The 19,854-nt window shown below is 47.6% G+C and overlaps 1 protein-coding gene across 2 annotated transcripts in view; it reads right to left on the bottom strand.

Moving 5' to 3' along the window:
* PLB1 (phospholipase B1) overlaps positions 1-19,854 on the bottom strand; it is a 138,883-nt gene that overhangs the window by 37,133 nt on the left and 81,896 nt on the right. For both annotated transcript variants that reach the window (XM_074331834.1, XM_019735316.2), the window contains 13 exons: positions 17,579-17,630; positions 17,131-17,211; positions 14,137-14,202; positions 13,721-13,821; positions 11,600-11,681; positions 8,882-8,986; positions 8,662-8,757; positions 8,370-8,441; positions 7,219-7,257; positions 6,639-6,699; positions 5,661-5,719; positions 4,687-4,760; positions 579-622 (listed from right to left, as the gene is read on the bottom strand). In XM_074331834.1, the coding sequence (XP_074187935.1) occupies positions 579-622; positions 4,687-4,760; positions 5,661-5,719; positions 6,639-6,699; positions 7,219-7,257; positions 8,370-8,441; positions 8,662-8,757; positions 8,882-8,986; positions 11,600-11,681; positions 13,721-13,821; positions 14,137-14,202; positions 17,131-17,211; positions 17,579-17,630 (932 nt within the window). The remainder of the gene's footprint in view (positions 1-578; positions 623-4,686; positions 4,761-5,660; positions 5,720-6,638; positions 6,700-7,218; positions 7,258-8,369; positions 8,442-8,661; positions 8,758-8,881; positions 8,987-11,599; positions 11,682-13,720; positions 13,822-14,136; positions 14,203-17,130; positions 17,212-17,578; positions 17,631-19,854) is intronic.

Raw genomic sequence — 19,854 nt, 5'->3', positions numbered from 1 at the left:
CTAGGGTCCCCACTGTGAGCTGTTACCATCCTCATGCAGCCCAGGGAGAGGCAGGCGGAATGTGTGCCCAAGCAGGAGTTGGAGTCTGAGTTGAAATGGCTTAATGACAGGGTGGGCCAAGGCAGCAGGAGCCTCTCAGCTCTTTCCTTTTCCTCTTCCTTCCTTTCTCTTTCTTTCTTTCTTTCTTTCTTTCTTTCTTTCTTTCTTTCTTTCTTTCTTTCTTTTCTTCCTTTCTTTCTCTTTTTTTGACAGAGAATTGTGCAGAGAATCCTATTTCATTTGATTGTCTCTGCACCCTCTGGACCAGTTGAAGAAACCTGAGGTCCAGAATGTTTGGTAACTTGCCCTTGGTCACCTGGCAAGCACATAGAAGGGCCAGGGCTTGCACCCAGGTGTCTGGGCTCCAAATACAGTTTATACCACCCCCTTCGGCCGCCTGTTCATGGGCCTCTCCTCCCATCTCAATGGTAGTCCAAAGGAAGATGCTATTTCCTCCTTTCTTAGCTGAAAGCATTCTCAAGAAGCCTGGGGATCAGGTGCAAGGAGTGAACAGACTCAAGTCCCTGGTGGTTACTTACTTGGTAAGGTGGTCACGGTCTCCAGGGAGCCATCTCCTCCTGAGCTGTAAGGGATTGAGAAGCCAGTGAGATTGAATCATACATAAGTTCTACAAAAGAGCACCCCCATCTTTCTTAGTGCCCACGCCATCAGCACCTGTACGATGTTTGAGGGATTCCGAGAAAATGTGAATTCCCCAGTGGGTTGTTTCTCCCCGAAATCCAGGATTTGAAGGCAAAAGAGAGCTGTTTGTTTTCTCCACCAAATCAAGAGAGAGAGCACTTAGCTGAGTATATATTATGTGCCCAGCCAGGAACTAGAGTCCATATATTAATTGTGTCACATCACCCAGCAAGCTTATGGTGTAGATGGGACTATCTCCATTTTAGAGAGTAGGCAGCTGAGATGCATAGGGGTTCTTTACCTTTCTAAAGGCAACTAAAAACCATAAAGGTAATTAAAGACCAGTTTGAGCTGCAAACCTCTAGAAAATGGATAAGCTTTTCTCTGCCCAGTGGTGAGGTAAATGCCACTGGGAGTTTCTGGGGGATGGCCTCTCACTGCCTTCCAATGCCCAATCTAATTTTATCTAATCTAATAGAGTTTTATGGCCCTCATTCTAACCTCAGGACACACTCAAAATTTCCTTTCCTTTCATGCATTCAAATTGAACACATGTGGGAAGCAAGAAATATTTCTATTTTAACAAAGTCCAATGTTCAGATGTACTGTATTTACTGTTATTTTTCTTCTGCCCCATCTGTCTCAATCCCAGCATGTTATTCCAGGCCAATAGATTTTGAAAACAGTGTTAGCATCCAGCTCACCAGTAGAGACTTCCAAAGGACAGGCCATGAATCAAAGTCATGGCTGTTCTTCCTTCAAGGAAGTTGACTTATTTCATTCCAGGGTGCTCAAGGGCCTAAGTCAAAGGCTCAACATCCCCAGGTAGTGAAGAGAAAGAAGCCAGGTATGCCTTGCCCTTTTGACCTCACTCAGGTATCTCTCTCCCACCTCTCAGCAGATGTCTGAACCTAAGTGGACCAGTGGTTGGGTATTTGTTTGAACTCAAGATTCTTCTCCAACTGCAAAAAGCTGCTGCTTTAGCTGCTTCCCGATCCTTCTTTCTTTAGATTCAAAGCATTTCATGAGAAGACTTCACATTTGAAAGGAAATTATAAATTATACACCTTCTTCAATCACTGCATTCTAACGTTACTTCCTTTTCTCCTTCAATAAACAAGTAAACATAAACACAGTGAGACATGTAAACACGGTCAAGTCCGTTCTACTTGTATAAAGGCTTTTTTGTCTAAAGGTATCTTTGTTCTAAAACAAAGCGTGGTGGCTGATCAAGACCCACAGGCTACAGAAATCTCTCTCTGAGCCCATTCCCAGGAGAAAGGAATGAATTATAGAAATAAATCTGAAGCAAAAATATGTAAGCCTTCATTTGGATCAGAAGTACGTGAAACAGGAAAGAAAATAGATCCATATGAAGCAGCTAGTCTACATGAGACCTTCAGATGAGTGTAATTTATATTGTACCATGAGCCCCATGGCTGGACTTTGTTCATCTGCTGTTACCCACAATGCACAGAGAAGTACAGAGTAGATGCTCAATAACATTCGCTACAGGAGTTTCAGTAATGTGATTGAACTCCTAATTAACAAGGCAGAGAAATGCAATTTTTGGTAAATAAATTTTATTTTGGTCCTTTGAATGGTGCCAACCAAGCAAACTTGTTTCAACTAAAGAAAAGGCAATGCTCTAAAGACCGCTGGGCCTGCCACACTATTAAAATATATGATGCTCACAGGTCAAGAAGCCTTGGAAATATTAACAGTCAAACCTCCTTCTGTAGGTCCTGCTCACAGCCACCCATTTCCCAAGAATTCTGGGTCCACTTCTCCCCAGTCCAACTCCATGAGGCCCACTCTCTCCACTTTGTTTCCTTGGGGGAAAAGGCTCAAATTCCATTCTTATTTACCTAGTATCCCCATTCATTGCCTAGTATTCCCAATCCAGAAGCTTTAATGATTTCAGAAAATTGCCTTTCTCAGATCAGTATATTTCATGGACTTTTCGCAGCGGATGCTCATAGGCATATGAACAAAGAAAGAATTCTGGGATTAAGGGAAACTCTGGATTACATAGATACAGTTTAGACAGATGTCTTCATTGTAGGGCTTCTCACAGCCTTTAATATGCTAGCATGCATGTGAATTCCTCAGAGGAAGAAGATAGTAGGTAATGTTTTCAAAAGAATAGAATTTTGCTCTCTTCAGGAACATGGCCAGGGTTGGTGTTCCATTGAACACACTTTGGGAAACACTAGTCTATACAGCATTTCACCAAGTGTCAGATTGTCTCTCAGACTGTGACCCAGAGCTTCCAGATACATGTGAATCTATAATATAATCATTGGGGCAGGTATTTGAAACATTTAGAACCAACGGTTTAAAGGGACAGCAGCCACTGAATAAAGGGGGCCTTGGAATGAGCATTAGAAGACTGAACTATTAGGCCTTACTGGGCCTCACTTGTAGGAAGAAACCGAGCAATGGCTAAATGTTTCCATTGGTGCAGAGAGAAATATTTAGCAGAAGATCGAACTGTCCGGTTGAACTGTGTAAAACTGGGCATGTCCCCTCACTTCCCCAGACTGTACCACCAGATACAGCTTATCCATCATCTGTTGGCTGCTTTGCCTCCTTTATTTCTATTTCCCCACACTGTGATGTGAGGCCGTTGCCTTCTTTAGCTAAGACTAAGTGCAGCAGCTACAACCTCGGGCTTTTTCATGATTTAGTAATAGCTCTGCTGTCTTTCTCTCCGCCTGGCTTTTCTGTTTCTCGCAGCCTCAGTAACATTTGGGGCAGAGTGGTCAGGCGGCTGGTGAGGCTCTGTTTTGTTCCAGGGCAGCCCCTTAGAGACGACCTAGGCCCCGTCTTAGAGACCACCTCCCTGGCTGAGGCCTGTGGAAACCTGGGGGACCTCGGGAGCTGGGAGGCATTTACTTCAGCTCTGAGCAGGTGAAGTCCTCATGCTCCACACCCTGCTTTGGATCCTCTCTGTGGGCGGCTACAGCCTGACCACACCTCTCTCACCCAGGAAAACCTTTCTCTGTGTCCTCAGGATTGGCCGGAGAACTATCACAATCCTAATCACCCCCACGCGGTGCCCTCTCACTTTCTGGGAAGAAACATTTCATTTAAATCCCGGCCGAAGAAAAGGGAGGAGGCAAGTGCGTGGTTGGGCCACCCCGCTCCTCATTAGCACTCTGCCCTCTCGCGGCCGGCTTTGTTCTACTTTTGAAGTCTGAGCTCATCGCCAATTACTGTGAAGCCTACGGAAACAGGAACTTCATTAGGTAAGAAGGGAACTTAAGAATACCCACATCCAGCTACTCACCTGACACCTTGGGCTTTTCTACTTCTGTGTCTGGAACAGTCTTGCTCATGCTTTCCGTCTATCTCATTGCTAGCCTGTCCGGACACGACTGGCGTGCCTTCCATTCCCTGCTACAGGGTTGGTTATTCCCTCTTCTACGGTCCACTCAGGCATCTTATTTTCACGGATAAGCCTTTCCCTGAGCTTCCCATACACCCCCTCATTCAACACCTGTTGGTTGTGATTTTTGTCTCGGTATTTCCTCCTGAAGTGTGTGTCGTACTTCGGAGTTTTCTGTACAGATGTGTACATACATGTAAAGGCAGAGATGTGACTTCAGAACCACAAGAATACATATAGACAGTAAACAGAGACATAGGGGCATCCACACATGAACATATACATGCAAACGGGCAGGTGAAGACTCAGAGAGTTGGTGCTTTTCGGGGGCATCTCCTGTTGGATTTGCTGACCCAGGGGTCTGATAAGAACCCTGGTATGCTTTTTCTGCACAATATTAAAAAAGAAAAAGAAGAAAGAAGGTCATCAACAGTAAAAGATCCTCTCCACTCACCAAATTGTCATAATTTGTAGCTGTATATAGGCTTGCCTTCTGAAAGCCCCTTCCAGACCTGGTCCTTGCTCGTTGGTATTTAGGCATTTACAGGAGACAAACCCCTACCCAATCTCTGGGTGTGAACATGGGGCGAAAGGGGGTCAAGGGTTCACATTACCTATATGACAGCCCGCGATACTGAGTGGTGACATCGGGAAGGTCGTCTGGTTTGGAGCCAATTCCATTGCCAGCCTTTGAAAACAGACCAAAATCCATAGGAAAATCAGCAAGTCAAAGAAATGAGAGGCCGTGAATGTGCAGGACACCTGCTGGGGGTGCTCAGCACACTCATCACAGTGTCAGCAGATTACTGGATGGGGAGTCGGAGGCCCTGCGCTCTTATTCTGTGAATGGCAGCTGCCTCCTTACTACACTGAGGACATGCCTTGCTCATCTCACAGGGGTTTTTTAATGACCAAATTGGATGAGAATTGTGAAAACAGTTTGGAAGACTCTAACGTGCTTTACAAATGTGATACACGGTTATATCATTACTCAGGTCTTTATAAGCAATGAAGAAAAAGCTCATAGATTTGAGTGGACGGCAGTGGCAGATTGCTTCTAAACTTCACATTTTTCCTCTTTCCTTCTGGGACTTTCTGCAAGGCAACCTCATGGATTTAAAAGTGCTGCCAGGAAATGGTCCTCTGGGTTGGCAACCTGGCCTTATTTCTCAAAACTTAGGAGTAGAGCTTCAGCCACAATGCCGGAGTCATCACTGATTTCTGTGCAGATGCAAAGAGGAAACAGGTGGGAGGGCCTGGGTGGCTTGTAAAGCATCATCCCAAGGGAAAAGAGCACCCACACAGGCACGTATAGAAGATTTTTGGAGTCAAAGTGACATATTCTTGCAATTACTAAAAAAGTATTGTTAGGTGTTCAAAACCTTCACTATCTGAGATAATTCAGGTCACCCTAAAAAAGAGTTCCCTTTGCACACTTGAGTGAGAAAGTGGCTGCAAAACAAACCATTGCCATGTTCTTGGATTGCTAGAACTGGGAGAGAGGGGTGGGATAATGCAGGGTTAGGAGGACTGGGACCTGGAAGGGACATAGCCACGCCCACCCCACGCAGGGCCCAAGAGTCCTTACAGTCAGAGAATCCCCCAGAGCAGCTACGACTCGGATATCTGCAGGTCTCAAGGCGTGCACTGCAGAGACAATTGGACACACTTGAGTCCGTGGCAAGGAAGCTGCAGTCAGAGTCTAGGGCTTCTTGCTCTAAGCAAGACCAGAAACACCATCTGCACGTGCATTAGGACCACACAGGACTGAGTGTCCATGGTGCCCTGGAGGCAGAGGGTACATGAGGACAGATTTTGCCCATAAGAGACACAATAAAGGAATCCTGCACTTATGGGGAGGGAGAGGTGCTGAGAGAGAGGGAGAAGGAAAGGGGGTGGAGGGATGGATGGATGGGTGGATATTAGAGAAGGCACAGTAGGGTCCCAGCAGTTACATGGGCTATCAGCTGTGACCTGAGTGCACAACCAGATGGGTACTGGACCATCTGAGATGAAGCTCAGAGCCTCATGCACAGCCCATTTAGAGCTGGTTCTGGATTTCCACCAAGAATCTCAGAAATAATCATGCTGTGCCTTTCTGTGCCCCCAAGTGTCTTCTGAAGACTTCAGGGAACTTTCCAGCCCTGCAGGTGGAAATAATTGCAGAGCCTGGGGCCCCAAGACTACTGCAGAGCTGGCTCCCTCTTGGGATCCCCTCAGCACCCCACTCCCCACCTCTGGGCCTCAGTGAGGTCACACCACAGGGCTGGGTCACTGAACGAGGAGCTCACATGGCTCCTCCACTTGTGTTCCCTTTCAGGGGCTGAATTGAGAGGGCAGCAAACAGTCCCTGGCCTGGCTGCCTTGGGGCCTGATGAGTAAGACATCGCTACAAGGTGGAGAGGGACGAATCAGGGACTTGTTCCAGAAGACCACCCAGATAGGAAGCAAGCACTGGCTATCACTGTGTCACTTAGTTACGTGCAAAAAGTCTTGTCAGAGCACTCATTGGTCTCTGAGGCCTTGTGGAGAGGTCCTGGGTCCTGGTGTATCCCAGGCAGCTTACCTGAGGTGGGCACTGAGGTGGAAGGGGCTTTGTTACCGCACAGCAGCTGGCTCCCATGACCCTAAGGGTATAGAATGAATCTCAGGGGTGAAAGGGACCAGAGAGGCTGTCTGGGCATCACACTCACCCAGAGAGCTTTAATAAACAGACTCCTGCCCAACCTCCCCACCCCTCACCGGGGAGAAGCCTAGAAGGGCATTTGAAGAAGGCTTCCTAGGTGATTCTAAACATCAGCCAGCCTGGGATCTGGTAACCTACTTTGGACCCTTCCACCATCCAACGCAAGACTTGGGACTTCAACAAAATGACCTCACCCCACCCCATCCCTGCTTCTACAGCAGCTTTATGAGGAGGATAGGGTCTTTACTTATGTCTTTGATGAGGTTGTGAGTTGGCTGGCTGGCCCCCCATCTGGGCTGCTATTGATGGAGCTTACTCCACCCCGTCTGAGGTGTCAGTGGATGGACTTTATAAAAGACTGTGAACCCCTTTGTTCCCACCCACCCTGTTGGGCCAGTTCCAGCCCGGGGGCTGCCCACTGCATTGGCTGGTGAGCGGAAAGAAAGCAACATGCAAATACCTTCACACTGTTCTTGTAGGTGCTCAGAAACGGCCAGTCCTATGAGAAGAGGCAGGTGAGAACCACTGAGACTTCGGCTTGCTGCCAGCACTGCTCCTTGCTCTCCCCCGCCCTCAAGAAGTGTCGACCTCGGCATAAATACTTTCAACACCTTCGGCCTCCTCCGGGCTCTACAGTGCAAGCCCCTCCCTGCCAGGCCTACCCTGTGATGTACAGGGGCCTTCTCTGCAACCCCAACCTAACCTGAACCCCCACGAACAATCAGAATAAACCCTGCAGCAGCTCCCAGGAATGACCACACTTGTTCTTCACCTCCCACCCAGCTGGCTGGGGTGGCTGTGTCACCTCTCTTTTTCAACCCGGCCCCTCCCAAAAGAGCACCACTTTCTGCTAATATAAGCCCATGTCCCTACTCCTTAGGTCCCCTTGCCACCCCATGCCACTCGTACCCTGCAGCTGCCTGGGCTCCTTCCTGCCCAGATAAGAAAAGTCAGGTGCTCTGAGGTCCTGCCCCATGCGAACCCCAGCTCAGTGGGACCCCACTGGGAATATAGAGGAATTCACAGAGGTGTGGAAGCAGCTGCAGAGGTCCAAGAATCTTTCTGACAAATTGTGAGTGAACACGAGGGTCTGGATCTGCTTTGCAATCCCAGTGAATGTCTGCTTGTTTAGCTCCAGCTTCCCAATGACCACCCCCACCCCCACCTCCGTCCTAGTAGATATTATTCTAGGTCTCAGTTCCTTGCTCTCCCTATCCTGCCAGGGAGGCAGTGGTTACATGGAGATGCGGTGTCCTTCTGTCCCATCCTGCCCTTGATGTTCTCCCTGCCCCTAACCTTCAAAAGGAGAGCTGGATGGTGCTGCCACATTCCTCTTTCTGTCTAGAAAGAGCTGTGTGTGGCCCAGACTTGGGCTAGGGCTCGCTGTGACATAAGAGACAGAAGAGGGCTCTAGGGCCTCCCTGCCACAAAGGGCTGTCACCCATCAAAGAACAACCAGATGGGACACTAGGGATGGTTAATCGGAGTCTGGAATGAGTGGATAGGTAAACAGAGCTGGGGATGAGGGTGAGACCCTGGTATTCCAGACTTTAAAAGGCTGGAAAAGATGCTTTAAATGGAACAGTTACAAGGATGTGCTTTTCACTCTACCTGGTTTGGACATGTGATATTGATCTTTCTTTCAAAATTATTCTCTCTTGTCTTCTGGCCAGTGGGTTCCAGCTAAACCAAGAAGCAAGAAGATGGGGTATGAGATACAGGTGGCAAGAATGGAGAGGTCAGGGCTGGAGAAGGGAGGGAGGGACAAAGGAAACGGATTATCATCATTGCTGTGCCGGGACTCACACAGCATGGGGGACGGGCCTCTGAAGTCCAACCGAAGCTTTCCAGAGTCTTTTGCTTATTTGAGGGAGAATAATTTTTCCTACCTCAGTCATCTTACCATATTGTTCCAAAGGGCACTGGCTGCGTGGGCATGAGACTTCTTGCTGAAGTGGAAACAGTCAGGGGCGAAGAAAGTGCTGTCAGGCAACCCCTCCTGGTCACAGGGCAGACAAGAGGGGCCATGTTATGAGGCGTTGGGTAACACAGATGGCACTCAGAAACAGCTGGGCACTCTCTAGCCCCCCCCCCCATTTATCCATGATGCTCGTTTTCTTTACCGAGGTCTTTGGCAGGTTCACGTTTTCGAAGAATGGCTGCACGACCACTGTAAAATCTTCCCTCGTGTCGTATCGCCCACTCTCAACCATGTGGTGAGTCCTCTCCTGCAGGAGGCAAAGGGGACAGCAGTCAGGGGGCTCCCTGCATCTGCCTGGTCTTTGTGTGACCTCTTTCTCTGCCATAGAATTAAACAGTCTGACCTTTGAATGAAATCAATCTGCAGCAACATTTCAACTGATCAGGAGCCAGCTAATTACTTTTTAGATCAACCTTTATCTCAACCCCTGCCTTCAACCTCTGCTGCAATTGCATATGTTTGACCGAGGTGGTGGGAAAAAAGGGAAGGGAAGAAGAAACCTAAGCCCATCGACCTGATCCCCCTTTTAAAGTTTCTGGATGAAGACTGGGGGAGGAGCTATGTATTTGATTAAATGACTTGTTTGGATCATCCTTACATTTCTGTCCTACATTTGTTCAGAAAAATCAAAGGTGAATCACCAACAACATGGAATGCCTATTTACATTGCGTGTGCATGGTGTGTGTGTGAGAGCACGCACGCTCCTGCGCCTTCACACTCCTTTGAGACTCTCAGATCTGTCTAGGAGGGTAATAGAGGTGTTACTCTCACAGCTTCCACTTGGGCTCAGTTCCAAGTGGACCAATTACCCCAGTTTTGGCTCTCTCTTCTACCAAATTCTGCTATTTCACTGCTTGCCAGGTTTCTACCATTTGGGGCCAAAATCCTGGCTATAGAGGGAAGTCAGGCTTGAATACCTGGGAACATTAGTGTGGTCACTTCGGAAGGCCTGGTGAACTTCCTGTTCCCAGAGTTAGCCAGAGAGAGCCTCTGTCCTGGGGTGCCTTACCCCGGACCTGCTGGGGCAGTCTCCTCATTATAGGCAGAGCCTCGGGAAGGCAGAAGGTACAACACAACTAACTAGATGTATGATTTTCAGCAAAAAAAAATCATACAGCTAGTTAGTGGTATTATCCTGTCCCTCTCTGGACCTCTATTTCCTCATCTGTACATGGGAGATGTTTAGCAAGGACTGGACCATCCCTTAAATCCTTTCCAATGCTACTGGTTAATCTGGGGAGCCACAGTGGCTCACAGTGACATCATGTACCTCTTGAGAAATGAAAGAACTAGTGTCTAGAATGCCTGGCGCCTGGTAGTACTAATAGCAGTGATTATCTCCAGGGAGAGTGATGGGAATAGTAGCTTTTCCAGGAAGTAGGGAATGAGAGGATTCTGAGAGGGGGCATGATGGCCTCACATGGCTGAGCTGTGAGCTTCTCCAGGATGCTAAGTTAGGGTCTCAGTGGCCAGTAACCAAGAGCAGACCTGGGAAGAGCTGGCCAATCTAGAAAGGTTGGTGAAGGTAATTTTTGGTGAATAGTTTGCCTTCTTTTTGTCTCCCTAGCATCTGAACCCACTTCCTGTGTTTGAAAAACCCCACTGTATGAAAAGCAGCCTGCCTCTCACTGTAGAAGGTGAGAAAGACAAATGCTGGCTTTCCTAATGCCCCTCACAGCTAGGGTTCAGGCATGTGCCCAAGGCCCTCAATCAATGCTTCCACCTGCGGCTTGGGCTTGGAAGCTAGTGACAGAAAGATAAAGGGACAGCACAGACTCCATGCTGCTGAGGGTGGCAGCTGCATCCAGTCCCTAGAAGCAGCAGGGACAGTGGTGTCCGTGGTATCTTCACTGGGCTCATTCTTTGTCCTGATTTTGATTCCTATGGCTTGGCCCCTGGAACCCCATGACTCTGGTGGCTTGGCCTCTGATCCTAGCTTTCTAGCTCTTCCAGATATTCTGCTTAAATTAACCAGAACCCCTAAGCTTTTGTTGCTTGCACACAGAAAGCCCACCTGGGACAGGCGTGCTCTCATGGCCATACCCTCGGCTGCCTTCCCTCTCCTGTGGGCCATGGAGACATAGGTACCTGCTCACAGCAAAAGGAAGTGCAACTGGGGAGGCACCAGAGGACTGGGCGATGCCATTCAAGGATGATAAACAGAGGTCCATTCTCCTGAGCCCTGATCCCCCGGCAGGTATGGCTGCCCCCAAGAGCCTCCAGGGAAGCGGTTCCGCTCCAAGGAGTCCTTGAGCTTGAAGCATGGATCCATCCTGGAGCTGTTTGCAGCCCACTCTAGAAAGGCTGGAAGGCCACCACTGTCCTCTTGACTGGACAATTATTTGGGGGGAAACCCAAGGGAGTCAGCTGCTCTGGTCAAAGATTTGACGGAGCTAGGCCACAAATGAACAAGCCATAGGATGTATGGAGCGCACCTGCTGACTGTTTCCCCCCATGCTCCCCAATAACACCTGTGTCCCTGGGAGGGGAGGGCAGAGGCAATGGATGTTATTTCACAGAATCCTCCAGACTCTCTTGGAGTCTGGAAAAGGTTTCCCACCCGGGAGCTGGAAGCTCACGCACATTCCCCATGGACAACTGGAAATATTTGTTTCTGTGTCAGGCCAGGAACTGAGACTTGCTGAAGCATCTTTGGTGGCTTGGCTCTATAGCTTGATTCAAATAAATGGAACCACAGTCCCTGCTGCCTCACAGGGTATCTTTAAATCTGTAAACTGGTCAGTGGTAACCTCACACCCAGTCAGGGTGAAAATAACGTAAGCACATGTTCATATTCCACCCAGAGCAACCAAACCACACAGCAATTCCTATGCAGCTCAGAACCCTTTCCCGGCTCACCTGATACTTCCTATTTATTTCGATGAGGGAGGCAAGTTCTGTTGAGTTATCATCAAACTTCACGACACAGGGACACAACTTCCTGCAGAACAAACAGAAGAAATGCCCCACCCCACCAAAATCATCACCTGAGTGCATGACAGAAACAGTGGCTTGAGATTCAGAATAGATTTAACTTGGCAGCTAATCAGGAGTCTGTGCTAACGGAGGCCCTGGCTGACTAACCTGGTAACTGTACCAGAAGAAGCTGAAGAAAATTTCCCAGGCCTGGATTGGCTCATGAAAATAAAAGTTACTTCTTCTGACATCTTTAGGAGTGACTTTTAAGATGCTGAGTTACCTTATGACTGTCAGAGGACAGTGCAATATAGATAAGACACACCTCCTTTTAAATAACAGTAGTGACAACAATGAAAATCATCATGGTTAACACATATCGAATACTTACTGTGCCAAGTGTTTTATGGGTATTAACCTATTTAGCTATTCTAGAAGCTGTATTGTCATTATCCCCATTTTAGAGATGAGAAAACTGAGGCTCAGTGTGGTTAAGTGCTTTCTCAAAGTCACATGGATGCTAAGTGTAGGAGCCAGGACTTGAACTCAAGTCTGCCTGGTCTGAACTGGAGCTCTTAATCCCTAGTTAAACTGCTCCTGTTCAGTCTGTAGCTCTGATCTGGCTGGTCATCTTGCAAATTTGGTCCAGGGAGATGAGCTGATTACAGCATGGATGGTCCAGTATACACTCGGCGCCACCAAGGAAAACACTACCACTGAGGCAGATCAGAGGAGAGGTAGGGAGAGCAGAGCACTGGAGAGGTGGCAGGACAAAGTGACCCTGAGCCTGGCTCACCCACAGTCAGTGACCTGGCCATTACAGTTCTCAGAATGGACCTGGCAAATACCTACTCTGAACCTTTAGATTTAATTGTCTAAAACCCTTGCAGTGATCAATGGCAAGGGGTGAGCTGCTCTGAAACCTAATGAATACACTGAACCCCATGTGGCCCAGTGACTGGAGAAAGTGGGAGCCAGGGGATGAGTCAGCAGCTCAAAATAGCATGGCTGACACCAGCTGCATTAATAGGCATGTGTCATCCAACAGCCATCCTCCTGCTCCCAGCATCCTCAGGCCTCCCGAGGGGCTGTGTGCAGTCTGGACCCCCAGATGAGCATTGGCATGGATCTTCAGGGGAGCAGCCATACCCCTTAATTTCCAAGAGCAAATCTGGCCCTTGTGAATTATTCATTCAGCCATTCAGCGAACAGCAGCTGAGCCCCTATGCTGTGCTAGCAGTGACTCAGACCCAGAGCGCAGGGCTGTGGAGGAGAGGCACAGGAATGATTACCATGTGACGTGTTCAGGATTATGGTGTGTGGGGCGGTACAGAGCTGGGTGGGGGAGGTGGGGGAATGCGCATTGCCACCATGACCTCAGCTAATGGTCCAGTGGAGGCCTGGTAGGAAGCAATGCTGTGAGAAATGTTCATGTTTGGGTTAGGAGAACATCTTCTCACTTCCTGGAAATGTGTAATACTAGAGCAGGAGCACCCACCTTTGTTTGGCTCTGGGATAAAGAAGGGATAAAGAAGGCCTCGCAGGGCCTTCCCAGGACCAGGGCTCTCTCTTCTCTGGGGAAGACACTGGCCTCTAAACCCTGCTGATCTGATTTGTCCACCCTTTCCTCTAGCAAGTGACAATAGCCCTACATTTGTGAATGCCCAGCCTGGAGCACCCGTACCAAACAATGGCTCCCTCTGTCCTGGAGATGGGTCCCTGGGAGAGGAAGCTTTGGACACACTTAAAAGGAGGCCCTAGCAGTGGCCAGTGAGCCTGGCCCACACAGGCCCACTCCATTCCTCATGCTTGACTCCTCCCTTGGAGGACTGAAGGGTGTCCTGAGCTGACATGACAACAGAAGCATGGCTGGGTTGTAAAAGCATACTCCAAGGGGAGCTGAGGCCCATACTGGGCTCAGAAAGTCTCCCCCCGTAGGCCTTGTCCTGTTAGAAAATGGGGTGGTCTCAGCACTCCTCAAACTTCTGCCCTGCTAACCATAGTCACTTTCTACTAAGCGTCCTGTGGCCCTTTCAAGAACAGGGGAAGAAGCTTCCATCTTACCTAAGAAGCAGCCTTGGGCAGCTGACTTTCTTCTCGAGGTAGAGCTCCCTCAGTTTGACGATCTCCACCACCTCTACCATGTTGACGAATGCCCGAGGCACCTGAGCAAAGGCAAGACCAGTTCCCAAGAGGATCGAGGCTGGGCAGCCCTTCCTGCTGGACGTCAGGCCTGTGGCCTTCCATCTGGCCCCATCCACTCCCTTCATCCCTGCCTCTCCCACCCCTCTGCTTCCCACCAGCAGCTATGTGTTCAGGCGGCTGAGACCAGCACTGACAGCATGGTCAGTGCTGGTCTCTAGGTAAAGGGGACCCAGCAGGGAGGCCTCAACCAAAGCCAGAGCCACTTCCAGGCTGTCTGAGGCCCAAGGAGGACTGTGGTTGAGCTGCTTGGAGTCCATGTGACCCAGCCTCTGTACCTCAGCATGGAGGACGTCCAGGGCCTTCTGAATGTTGTCTGTGAAGTTCTGGGGAGAATAGTGAACCTGCAGGAAGAGGAAATGTCTAAGACCATTCGTCACCCACTCTCTCTGCAGACCAGGGCCACTCCTCTCTTGGGCCCCCTCCTCCCTGTATTTCAGCCAGAATGGGCAACACTGAAACGTAGGTTTGCCTCCAAACCAACCCCATGGTCCTTGGGCTTGTCATAGCTGTGACCCCTTTCTTCTACATGTCAATCACCGTTTCTTCTGCATGGAGCTATGGAAAGCTCTGGGATCCACTTTTTATTAGCTAGATGTAGGGCCTTCGCAAAGGCACATCATACATCCGGGCCCCTCTAAAACGGGGTGTTATCACAGAGGACCTCTGAGATCTCCTGCAGCTTGAATATCCTCTGGTCCTATGGTGTGATCTCTTCTGCCTGGATCCTCCCATGCCTGGGGACCCACAGCCCAATCAAATCACTTAAGGAGTGATGGAGGGGAAGAGAGTCCTGTGAAACCCAGCTCCTAAGCATAAACACGTTGTAGTGGTTATTTCTCTTGATTTTGATACTTGTGGTTCTTAAACTTTTTTTTTTTTTAAAGCTATGGAACCCTTTCTCTGAATGAAATCTAACCAAGAGCGCTGCTCTACCAAATCAATTAAAGCTGCGGGGAAATGGGGGAAGGCCCATGGTCCCACCTCCCCACCCATCTCAGCAGCCCCAGGACTCCACACTGAGACCCCTTCACATAACAGCTTGAAAACCCCAGGCTCTGGTGACTTTGATGCCAGGAAAGAAGGCTGTGAAGGGTGTGGGGGGCAGGGTTGCCCCTCAGGGCAGGTGCTGTGAGGCCACTTCTTAAACTTTGCTCTGTTGGCCCCCTTTTTGCCTGACAACCATGCTCAATTTCATATCCCAGGTGGAAGGTCTCCTGCTGTGTGTAAACCGCTGACACCCTTTCTCCCCCCACCCCACCCGCCAAATTTCCATGGCAATTCTGACTTCAGATCTCTGTGTGCATCATTAGAAGCACGTCGTGATGTTTTTCTCATCGTGTCAGGAATTGTCTGTCTCCCTCCCCTGACATTGTGAGTTCCTTGAAGACAGAAACTGTCTTTGTTTCACTTGTCTGCTTAGCTCCCAGTACAGTGTCTGGCACTGGCATATAATAACATGCCCAGTGAATGATACTAGAAATAAAAAATGTTCTATTTATCAGAAAACACTGTCAACAAAATTAAGTGGAAAATAACAAATAGGCAACATATTTGATAATGGGTTAGTATACTTAATACAGGACTCTTTTTTTTTTCACAGATCAATAATAATAAGATAAATACCTTAACAGAAAATGGCCAATAGGCATAATATAGAATTTATCAACAGGAGAAATTCAAGTGAGCATTAAACAAGGGAAATAAAAGTTTGTTCCCACCTAGTAAGTAAATAAATGCAAAATTTGAAAACAAGACACAATTTTTTTTCATTTATCAGATTTGCAGCTATTAAATAACATACATTGCCACTTGTGAAGTAGGGAAATAAGCATAATTGGTACAAACATTCTGGGAACAACTTGGCAATATATATCCAAAGTATTAAAAATGTAGAGTCACCAAAAAATAAGATGGATGGATATGTGTTAAATTAATATAGCAAAATGTTAACAACTGTAAAATCTAGGTAGTGGGCATATGGGCATTTACTACATAAGTCTTTCAATTTCTCAGTGTGTTTGGAAATTTTCATAATAAAATATTGGGAGAAGTATATATATCTTTTTGCTTAAAAAGCTTACTACTTAGAATATATACCAGGAAACAATTATGGATGTACATAAAGATGGATGTTTACCCTGGTGTTATTTATAATAGGCATAATTAGAAGTAATGTAAGCTAAGTACTCAGTAGTGGGGAATGGTTATGTAAATAAGAGCCAGTAGAGTATTATGGGTTACTATACAGTCATTAAGAATTGTTGTATAGAAAAACAAATATTGACATAGGAATATCCTCCCAATGTGTTGCTATTGTAAAAAAGCAGGTTACCAAACAATATTTTCAGGATGATATAGCATTTTTAGAAAATAAAGCAATTTCTCTATATTCACAGAAAATGCTAGAGACATTAATTGAAATGTTAACAATGGCATTTCTGGATGTTGTAATTACGTTACAGAGAATATTTTTTTCCCTCTATGCTTTGATATGTTTTCTGTGTATATTGCTTGTACAATTAAAAAAAACGATTATTTTTAAAGTCGGCTGAATTGATACAGATGAAGTGCCCAGTATAGGCGGAAGTCACAGGAGGTAGATTTGGGCTTAACACAAAGAAACGCCACAAAACAGTTTGTGCCTACTCATGACACTAATTAGGGCCACCTTGCAAATTAAAGAGCTGCCCATCACTGGAAATAGTCAACAATTGAATTCTGTGGAAGGCATTCCTGCTGTGGATGGGAGACTGGGGCATTATGGCTTGTGGGTTTCTTCCAGCTCAGGGAATCTGGGGTTCCAGGAAGCAGCACTGCACCCACAGGGCAGCAGTCTGACTCTTGGATTTCCCATCAGCCCAGAATGACTGTTAGGCTCCAAACATTGCCTAAATGCCTGCATTAGGAAATCAACTTTCCCATAGAAGGAATAGTGAGGCAGTTCAATATTGGAAAAGAAGCTGACTTAGAATGATGTATGAAGATTTGCCAGATTGTTCAAGATCATTGGAACGTTATCGTGGTTTCTAGAATGATATGATCTAGCTCCCCTGATAGGAAACCTAATCATGATTCATCTTACAATCAGTCCTGCTTGTCCTGTTGAATCTCTCGCTGGAGGTGAATGTCCTCTTGGTCTCGGAGTTAACCTCAGGCTGGATCCATGCCAGACTACAAGCCCCAAGTCCCAACCCAGCTACACTGCTCCAGGGACCTGGGGTGGAAATCCATCCAGGAGGGGGTTTTGAGTTAAGGGCCTGGAGACCTACCGGGTCATTGCAGAAATCACAGAGGTCATTGCCTCCTATAAACACGGTTATTATCTTCCAATCTTCCTGAAAATTTATCCTCTGAAATGAATAGGAAACAAACAAGTAAATAAAGGCCTTACCCCAGAATCAAGTCAAGGAAAACACAAAGGGCTACACACTGGCAGGGATGGGTCCTCATATACCACAGAGTTTAGTGAACATTAATGTTTTCTGTTCTTTGGTTTGGGGGTCCTGAGTTCAGAGGTCACAGGCCGTAGGTGTTAAGTCATTAGTTGTTGTTGTTGTTGTTGTTGTTGTTGTTGTTGTTGTTTTAAAGGTAGACTCTGGATTTCCATGTGGCCCTGTCCTTTTCCCAGAGGTGACCCTGTCTGTTGTCATGGATTTCCCCTGCCCTCTCCCAGTTCTGGGGAATCGTCCCTCAAGGTGGTGCCTCGCCCAGACTTACAGTGTCGGTCTTCATTAGGTTCACCAGCGTCCTGGCCTGATCAGGTAAACCCCTGTGGGCAGACATAGGAAGAAGTCCTGTGAGGGGTGGGGACACTAAAGCTGGGGCTGGGAGGGAATTTAGCAGAGAGAACAGGAATCAAACATGGATCAGGAAGCCTGAACTGAAAGCCAGGCTCCCGTCAGAACTGCTTCTCCATTCAGCCTCCGCTGGGGGTGAGGGTGGGGTGGGGTCTCATGGCTGTGCTTTGGGAAGGACAGAGTATTCCACATACGAGGAGCAGACTGTTGGTGGAATGGTTTTCTGATTGGCAATGTTTTTACAACTTTTCTTTCTCTCCCAAGCCAGGCTCACGTGGGGACAAACGGAAGGCGGCATGTGAGTGTTTCACATCATGCAGGGGTCAGCATAAGCCTGTTTCTGTGGGTGCTATGTTCTCAGCCTCAAGGGGCCTTCATCCTCAAGGTGACATGGTTGAGTCAGACACACCTGGGTTTGACATTTACTAACCTCTTGCTAACTGTGGGGAGGTGACTTAAGTTCCCAGTCCAAAAAGACGGTAACCATGGAGCTAAATCCCCAATCTTAGAGGGTCATCAGGAGCAGCGAGACGGGCAAAGCAGCCCAATGGAGTAAGAGCCGTTACTGGTGCCAGACGGCATGGGTGTGAAGCCTGGTCCCACCACTGACCAGCTCTGAGACCGTGACACAGACGGCATGGGTGTGAAGCCTGGTCCCACCACTGACCAGCTCTGAGACCTTGACACAGTATTTAACTTTGCAAACCCTCAGTTTTTTCCTTTCTAAGATGGGGAGGACAAGCATACCATCATAGAGCTGTTGGGTAGATTAAATAAGGTGCCATAAAGAACTTAGAACAGCGTATGGTAAGCATCCATATTACAAATAATCCACTGAATTATTTCTACCATCATCACCACCACCATCATCACCATTATCATCAGTTACGTCCCTGGCACAATGCCTAGCAGGAAACATTGGTTGTCATCCCCTCCCTCTCTTAACTATTAGCCCAACTGGCCTGGTCTTAGTCATAGTACACTAGGTATCAGCTAACATGGGTGGGAATTCTGAGTTAGCTACATAACCTCTTTGAGCCTCGGTTTCCTCATCTGTAGATCTGAAGTTATCAGATCTTTCTATAGACCAGATTTGGGGATGATTACTTAACCTCTCTGAGCCTCAGTGTCAGCATTAAGAAAATATGGGTATCTGACCCTCTGCTCTGCCCATGTCACAGTTACTGTCCGGAATACAAGGAATAATAGACATGAAGGTATTCTGTAACTTGGACACTGTTGTATATGTATGAGGGTTTATTGTCCGGCTTGGGATAAAGCCTGCAGGGCACAAAGCCAACAGACCACGTGACTGAATGGCTGCATCTGTTCAGGACACTTTGCCTCTTGATGCTTCAATTTCTCCATCTGTGATATGGGAATAATCATGTCCAACTGTTCCCTACAACTCAGGATGTGCTTGGACAAATGGATGTGCTTGCACCGAAGAGCCCCAAAGGCCTGGGGGGAAACCAGGGAAGAAATCCAGGGCCATATGAATCACTTTTATGATCTCAACTAAGGGTTCATTCTTGGATGCCTTCCTGAGCTAGTCATGCCCAGAAACACCTTTCTTCTCATACCACCAGCTGACATATGCTTGGGAAAAAAGCAAAACTATGGTAATATTAAAGTAAGCCCAAATTTATAAGCAGTAACTTGGTAGCCTTTCACCCCTCCCCCACGAAAAGGAAAGCAAAGCCACAGAAATCATTCTAAAACCATCAGGTTTTGAGTGATCTCTGTTTTGGATAATCTGTCACCTTTCCTGTCATGAACACATAAGAGTTACTTGGGTGGCTCATAGATTCAGGATGGGATTGAGAACTGGGAAAATGACGTCAGGGAATCTAGAAACCAGAACCCAGAAACCCCTGGGAACTACACAGTAAAGTGAGGTTTGTGATTATTCTGGAAGAAGAATAGGGTTAAGAACCAGAAAGGATCTTTCCATTTATTTTTCCTAGATTGGGGGTGGCATTCACTTATTCGCTGACCAGGCAGCAAACCCAAAGAATCACTCAAGGCTCCTGGGGAGAAATGGAGCTGTAGGACCCAGGAAAGCCGACCCTGCCCTTGTGAACCTGCCACTCAGTGCCACGGCCCATGACACGGTGGTTCCATTGTTCACTAACAGGTTTCCCAGGTGGGTCCTGCAGCCCTGCTGCATTGCTGCTGGAACAACCATCCTGATCC

This window comes from Rhinolophus sinicus, linkage group LG05 (genome assembly GCF_036562045.2).
Source record: "Rhinolophus sinicus isolate RSC01 linkage group LG05, ASM3656204v1, whole genome shotgun sequence".
In the NCBI taxonomy this organism is placed as follows: Eukaryota; Metazoa; Chordata; class Mammalia; order Chiroptera; family Rhinolophidae; genus Rhinolophus; species Rhinolophus sinicus.
This window is presented reverse-complemented; position numbering and strand designations above follow the sequence as displayed.